The sequence below is a fragment of the Castor canadensis genome, chromosome 14 (genome assembly GCF_047511655.1).
Source record: "Castor canadensis chromosome 14, mCasCan1.hap1v2, whole genome shotgun sequence".
NCBI classification, from domain to species: Eukaryota; Metazoa; Chordata; class Mammalia; order Rodentia; family Castoridae; genus Castor; species Castor canadensis.
In genome coordinates, this window is record NC_133399.1 from 28,265,725 (window position 1) to 28,273,859 (window position 8,135).

At 34.9% G+C, this 8,135-nt stretch overlaps 1 protein-coding gene across 1 annotated transcript; it reads left to right on the forward strand.

Moving 5' to 3' along the window:
• The first annotated feature begins 2,618 nt into the window (after window positions 1–2,618).
• Window positions 2,619–7,623, forward strand: LOC109680046 (olfactory receptor 7E24-like). Its single transcript, XM_020155050.2, has 2 exons — window positions 2,619–2,680; window positions 6,630–7,623. Exons 1-2 carry the CDS (start codon window positions 2,619–2,621, stop codon window positions 7,621–7,623), a joined length of 1,056 nt encoding a protein of 351 aa, XP_020010639.2.
• The last annotated feature ends 512 nt before the right edge of the window (window positions 7,624–8,135 follow it).

Consider the following 8,135-nt stretch of genomic DNA (forward strand, 5'->3'; position numbering starts at 1 on the left):
TCAGTGTTGCCACTGTGGTCACACCTTAGGAATGGGGACAGAAGAAGTAATCTCTGGAGACTTATTAGAAAAGCAATCAAATGCAATTCCCATCAAAATCCCAGTGACTTTCATCACAGAAATTGAAAAATCTACCCTAAAGTTCATTTGGAAACACAAGAGACTGCAAATAGCCAAGGCAATACTCAGCAAAAAGAACAATGCTGGAGGTATCACAATACCTGACTTCAAACTATATTACAGAGCAATAGCAATAAAAACAGCATGGTACCGGCACAACAACAGACATGAAGACCAGTGGTACAGAATAGGGGACCCGGATATGAATCCACACAACTATACCCACATTATTTTTGACAAAGATGCCAAAAATATATGATGGAGAAAAGACAGCCTCTTCAACAAATATTGCTGGGAAAAGTGGTTACCTGTCTGCAAGAAAGTGAAATTAGATCCATGTCTATAACCTTGCACTATTATCAACTCAAAATGGATCAAGGACTTAAATGTCAGACCTGAAATTCTTAAGTTAGTACAGGAAGGAGCAGGAAACACTCTGGAACTAATAGGTATAGGCGAAGACTTCCTCAATAGAACCCCAGCAGTCCAGCAACTAAGAGAAAGGATGGACAAATGGGACTTCATAAAACTAAAAAGTTTCTTCACAATGAAAGAAATGGTCTCTAAACTGAAGAGACCACCCACAGAGTGGGAGAAAATATTTGCCAGCTATACATCAGACAAGGGACTGATAACCAGATTATACAGGGAACTTAAGAAACTAAATGCTAAAATCAATAAACCAATTAAGAAATGGGCAACTGAACTAAACAGAACATTCTCAAAAGAAGAAATTCAGATGGCCAAAAATCACATGAAAAAATGCTCCTCATCTCTAGCCATAAAGGAAATGGAAATCAAAAACTCACTAAGATTCCACTAACACTACTAACAACACCACTAACAACAGGTGTTGGCCAGGATGTGGGGAAAAAGGAACCCTCATACACTAGTGGTAGGAATGCAAACTGGTGTAACTACTCTGGAAAAAAATTTGGAGGCTTCTTAAAAATCTAAACATAGACCTGACATATGATCTAGCAATACCACTCCTGGGGATATACCCAAAGGGATGCAACACAAGTTACTCCAGAGGCACCTGCACACCCATGTTTACTGTAGCGCTATTCACAATAGCCAAGTTATGGAAACAACCAAGATGCCCCACTACTGGTGAATGAATCAAGAAAATGTGGTACTTGTATATAAAGGAATTTTATCAGCCATGAAGAAGAGTGAAATCTTATCATTTGCAGGTAAATGGATGGAACTGGAGAACATTATTTTGAGCGAGATTAGCCAGGCTCAGAAGACCAAAAATCATATGTTCTCCCTCATATGCAGACTTTAGATCTAGGGCAAATGGAGCAAGGTGGTTGGACTTAGATCACATGACAAGGGGAGAGCACATACAGGAGATATAGGAATAGGTAGAAAACCCAAAACATGAAAGCATTTGATGTCCCCATTCCAGAGGAACTAATATAGAAACCTTAAAACAACAGAGGTTAACATGAGAAGGGGATCATTAATCATTGTAAAGATCAATTAGAGATGAATCAACATGAGTTGTAACACATGTGTATACGAAAGCAATGCTAGGAATGTTTTTGTATAGCTATCCTTAACTGAATTAGCAAAAATGCTTTGTCTTCCTTATTATGCTTATGTCTTTTCTTCAAAAAAAAATAGAGATAAGGGCAGAACAGGTTCTGTATGGAAGTGAGGAGGTTGGAGGGGAGAGGATGGTGGAGGGGGGCAGGAAGGAGAAATGACCCAGACAATGTATGCACATGTGAATAAGTGAATAATTTAAAAAAAGGAAAGCAATCGAATCTCAGGAGTGTGGTATTTATTTGATATGCAGTTTTTAAACCAATGGAGCTTAGCATCTAGATTTAAAAACCTCAGTTTGGTCACGTTATATTTGTAGTTTTCTGGATTTAATTTGTCATGAATTTTCATAGAGTTATGATGGATGTCAGGGTAGGGTGGTGTATAGAATATGGAAATGTTTGAATTAATATGAATTTTCAGTTTGGGAAAAGTGAAGTTTCTTGTGATGTATGGTATTAACAATTTCACAACAATGTGAATTTAACAAATGTTACTCAGGGTTGAACTTAGTGTGTTTAAGTGGTAGCAATTATTTGATGTATAATTTAGTCTGGAAAAGTAGAATCATAAAGCTACTGACACTTTAAAAATAAGCAGAAATTGCAGCAGTGAAAATTACCCAAACCTCTACCTGAGTAGTCAATGAGGCTGAAACCTTTTGATAGTTTTCTATCATTCTCTATCCATTTATTCTTGAAAGTCCTTAGAGACTTGGTCCAATCCATACAAAATTTGACTAATTATGAGCCCTGTGTATTGATCCTCCAAGGTCCTATAATAGTCAATGTTTAGTCCATTCTGACATTCAGGTTAATGCCACCAATGTGGTTGATTCTATCCCTGCCTCCTCATTCACGGGTGCTGTTTTAGCAAGCTCCTATCTGTCATTGTATTCACCTCAATCGTGAGGACAGGGGCTGAAGCTTCATTGGGTTGAAGGCATGGGAGGGCCTTTGAACCTTCACACCTTGGGCATGACTACAAAGAGCAGCAGAGAAACCTAGTAAGTGATGAGTGATGGATGTGGAAAGGTTTTCAAACATTCTCTGGTAATCATGAAGACTGTCTTAGTATAGCCAGACAAGAGGAGACCAAAATGAAAACATGCACTTGTGAGGACTATGAAGTTTATGTTCTTTGTTCTGTTAGTGCATCAGAAAACATAACACAAATTTTCTATCCATCTGTATTAATTGGATTTCCCTTAGGTGTGCTACCCAAAATAGCACAAATGAATTCTTCTAAAGTGTTTCCTAGGTAATTCAAAAGGACAGAAATGAGGATGACAGTAACTACATTATCAGCCTTTGTTGAAAGATGTCTATGAGTCTCAGAAATCTTTCTTCTCTCTTGTTTTATTCATTTAGTGATATTTTTCATTATTTAGCTAAATGTGCCCACATTGCTATCATCTTCCAAAAATTAAAGAGCAATTTATCTCAATGTGTTCTATTGTAGGTACCAAGACTGTTGCCATTTTTACATTGTACTGTCAGGTTATGGACACAGGATATCATGCCAAGAATTGCCTGCCAGTTTGTCACATTGAAAACACAAACCAACATTTCAATTCTCTGTCACTTCAGAAACATACATGCCCTCTTTCTTTTTGGATTCCTGGATGAACACAGATAAGTGCAGTGGATGGCTCAAGTTGTATACAGCAAGGGCAGACATTTATGATAGAGAATGATCACAGAAACTGTAGTCAGATTATTCATCTCATGTCTTTCTCTTGATGTCACCCAAGGATATTCTTATAGATTTCACATCCTTTAAATTCTTGAATCATTCTACATTAACACCAAAGAAGAGTTAATGTCAGAGCCTGACTACATTCCTGTTTAGGAAATTGGACAGAACAAAAAAATATAATTCAATTGCAGTTAAGATCTCTGGCCTCTGATTAAAATTATATGTTACCAGGTATATATATTTCTAAAGTTTTATGGTTTGGATGTGGAATCTGCTAATTTAGTTTTGAATTATTCTGTTTGTACTTATGATTTATTTTATGTAGGTAAGTTTGTTATGACATTTGCATTTCAGCCTTGGCATTTTCATTAATTTGTGATTTGATTCTTCTGAATTGAGTAAACATCACACAGATAATGAACAATACCTTATTACTAATATGTGACAAATGCATGAATTGAGTGATCAAACATTGAGATATTATCAAGTAGTAATGATAAGGTGGATTTCATGGCATTAAAGAAAGTTATCTTCCTCCCTGAAGTTACATTTCTCTATTTCTATAAAAGGATATTTCATTGTTTGTATGAATATAGGTGTATGCCATGAATTTGGTGAAGAATGTCTCTTTTTAGATGCTTGAGTGGTACAGATTTACTGGCCAAATTCAAGGTAGGTTCAACACACTTGATGCTTTCATGTCTGAATTTTCACCTTTTCCAGGAATACCACATGGAACTAGAGTCAAGGTAAAGTAGATTTTGCTTTTGTCTATGTTAAGGACACCTGTACTCTATGTTACAATTCTCAAAATTACATGAATCAATTATTCAAAAATATAACAGCAATTTTTGTAGGCAAAGAAAGAAAGCATTGCACAGAGAAAAGGATCAGTAAGCCATATGCTGTGGAGTAAGACAAAGCATACAGCTACAGATCATTTCCGCCTGCAGTGTTGATTTGCACCTGTATTCACCAATAAGTTCACTGTTTCCACGTGGATGAATTTCTTTATTTAGAAATACAAATGATCAATGTTTATAAAATTTCAGTCTCTTATTAGGTGCAACATATATCGGGATGGATGGGCAAGATATGCACAGAGAGGTGGAGAGACTTACACACATCCAGCATCAGAATCAATAAGGTCAATGATGGAGGATTAACATGTTTATTGTCTAACTCCCATTTCTAGGGCACCATTCCCTCTACTGGAGAAAAGCAAATTATTTCCCACACAAAATAAATTTCCTGGTGGATTCTGGTAAAATGTTAAGTAATGTACACACTGAAGAGATATATTATGTTATATCACAAAAATAAAAATATGTATATGACAAGGTATCACTTTTTATTTGGAAAAAGTTGATTAGCAGTCAAATTGGATATACAAAATTTATTGAAAATCAGAGAAATATCTCCTAGTGAGCACATTATTTAGAAATTCTCACTGTGTGAAAGTGCATAGAGGCAGAAGTCTTGTCAATGTATTCTCTTAATAATAAACTTACAAGTTAAAGATATTCCTTTCTCAGGTAATGCAATGTGTCAGCTATGGCTCTTGTAGTAGATATAAATATTTCACATGGGGCTTTGACCACTTGCTGATGTAAAAAAGTACATTTCATGAGCAATAGGTACTCTGTTCTATACTAATTAGGAAAACCTTAGGTACTTTTCAGGTAAGTAAGAAGTATTTTTCTGATATTTACATCAATATTGAAAAGAAAATAGTCCACAACATGTTAAAATATTTCTTTTTAGGGCTAAGTATACAGGAGAAGGGCGTCATGCTGAATAACATGCCATATTTCATAAGAATTTTTAAGACCTTTAAAATAATACTATGTGTATAGATATTATTAAATCTTAATATTTTATGTACTTATTGGTTATTATTGGTTTTAACAAAGTGTAGTACAATATTCTGAGAAATTTGATTCTGTTCTGTTTTGGGGCCAGAGTATTTAAATACATTAAAGTATTCATATGCAAATGTACTCATCAAAGAATGTGGGAATCAATATTATCTAATTTGAAATTTGTTTTAAATATTTAATCCCATATTTACATGGCCATCAATAGTACTTAATTATAATACACACTTTTCCATTTATGTTGAAACATACTCTTTACTGGTCTGTTTGCAATATTTCACTTAATTTTCTGATTCGTAATTTTTCCAATTGAGTGACAGTCTGGCCTTACGAAACCTGAGCCCATATTTTCTTTATGTTGCCAGTGTTAGGAAATTGAAATTTATGTATCTGGAAGGATTGCTGTGAAATTCTGAGCATTGTAAATAAGAATGTTGGGAATCAAAAATGGATTTGGGACTTTCCTACATGCTACTCTTCAAGTGGAAGCAGGAAAGATTATAATTAGGAAATAATGAAGCATACAGTTTTTGTACTATAGAAGATATAATGAAGAAAAAGAATTAAGAGCTATTTTGTATTCCTGATATATTAGTAATGTGTATAGCATTGATACATATAAGCCTGGATAAAATAAACAATTTGAAATGTGCTTCCTTCCATTTACTTTTAAATCACCAACAGTTACAGGTGTGCTCATGCCACATTTGTTATCTATGTGACATGTTAATATCAACATTTAATTGAACAATCGTTACATAATTTGAAGTTATACAAAGCCAACAATATGAGTTATATTTCAAATAATTTAATTCCGATCAAGTTTGAGGGAGAAGAGAAATCAGAATAGCTAAGCAAGATGAAAACTCCTGGGATGATTTTGCTGAGCACATTTTTTTATTCTGTAGAGTCAACTTTAGCAATTATATAATAAAGTAGTTCTTCATATACAGCTTATAAATAGTGTAAGTCAAGAAATTTTAAACAATTTTCTTAAAAGAAAATGAGAGATATTTGACCAATGCTTAATTTCCTTCAATATCAATGACATTTTGCTTCAAATGTGTCAGATATTACTTTTTGTCTATTTTTAAAAACTAAGTTGAATTTTAATATGGTTATGTTTTTTCCCTCCTCAGTTACTAGCTTACACATAATCAGAGTCGTATATCTATAAAGTAGATATGTAGTGAATAAGATAGATAGTAAAACAACCAAAACCAAATATTTCAGCATTCAGATTGTCACAAATGAGAAGTATTTCTGAATATGTTTTTACCTCAAGTGTGAATTCTAACAAGTCTTTACATAAATTCAAAACATGCATAGTATTGGATGAATATTTGTTTCATTTTTCTGACAAATTTCCTTTTCCAACAGTTGCCCAAACAATTTAGAAACACAAAATCTTACACGTGTCTCAGAATTCCAGCTTGTGGGAATCTCCAATGATCCAGAATTGCAACCAGTTCTCTTTGGACTGTTCCTGTTCCTGTACCTGGTCACAGTGTTTGGGAACTTGCTCATCACCCTAGCTGTCAGCTCTGACTCTCAACTCCATACACCCATATACTTCTTCCTCCCCATCCTGTCCTTGAATGACATCTGTTTCATTTCCACCATGGTCCCAAAGATGATTGCAGACATTCAAACAAACAGTCGAGTTATCTCTTATGTAGGTTGCCCGACCCAGATGTCTCTTTACATATTTTTTCTATGTATGGATGATATGCTTCTAACAGTGATGGCCTATGACCGGTTTGTGGCCATCTGTCACCCACTGCATTATACCATCATTATGAACCCATTCTCCTGCTGTGTCTTAGTTTTGGTGTCTGCTTTGTTGAGCCTTTTGGACTCCCAGTTGCATAATTTGATTGCTTTGCAAGCTACTTGCTTTAAGGGTGTGGAAATTTCTAATTACTTCTGTGACCCTTCTCAAGTACTTAATCTGTCCTGTTCTGAACACTTTAGAAACAGTATGGTAATGTACTGTATTGGTGCTACACTGGGTGTTGTTCCTGTTTCAGGAATCCTTTTTTCTTACTACAAAATTGCTTCTTCCATTCTGAGAATCTCATCATCAGGTGGGAGGTATAAAGCATTCTACATCTGTGGGTCTCACTTGTCAGTAGTTGGCTTATTTTATGGAACAGCCATTGGTGTGTACTTAGGTTCAACAGTATCACATTGTTTGGGTAAAGTTGTGGCAGCCTCATTAATGTACACTGTGGTCACCCTTATGCTGAATCCCTTCATCCACAGCCTAAGGAACAGAGACATTAGTAGGACCCTGAAGAGGTTGCACAATCGCACAATCTGTGGTAGCCATTTGGACTGTAATATTGAAATGTCAGTAAAAATCAAGAACTAGAGGTGTGAATATTTCCTTCCTCATTTCATCGTTTACAAAACTATGAAATTTCTTATTTCACTTATTTGACATCTTCTTTCCTAGTGAATGGTGATTGAGATGTATTAGTTAGATTATTGAGATTTACTCAAATGATTGCTAATTTTCAGTTGGAAAGATATCCTTCTTTGGGGAAAGATGATAGTGTAGTTGCAGAAAAATGTCAATGCAATTGGCTGCCAACCAAATGTGCATATAAGTGGCTAAATGACAAAATGTTCACTTAAATTTTTGATAATTTTACCACAATTAACAATGTAAATAGAATATAACTTTAATAACTGGACAAAATGGGCTATAAGAATTGTCTGTTAGAGGTTTCTCCAGAGCAGATGAAAAGTTCACAATCTTCTGTGTTCATTCATTGACTGTTCTTCCATTAATATTCATTCATCCTTAGAGACTGGAATACAATGAACTATGTGTATAGATATGTGCTCTGTGACATGAGACTGCAGGAGATATACAGTAAA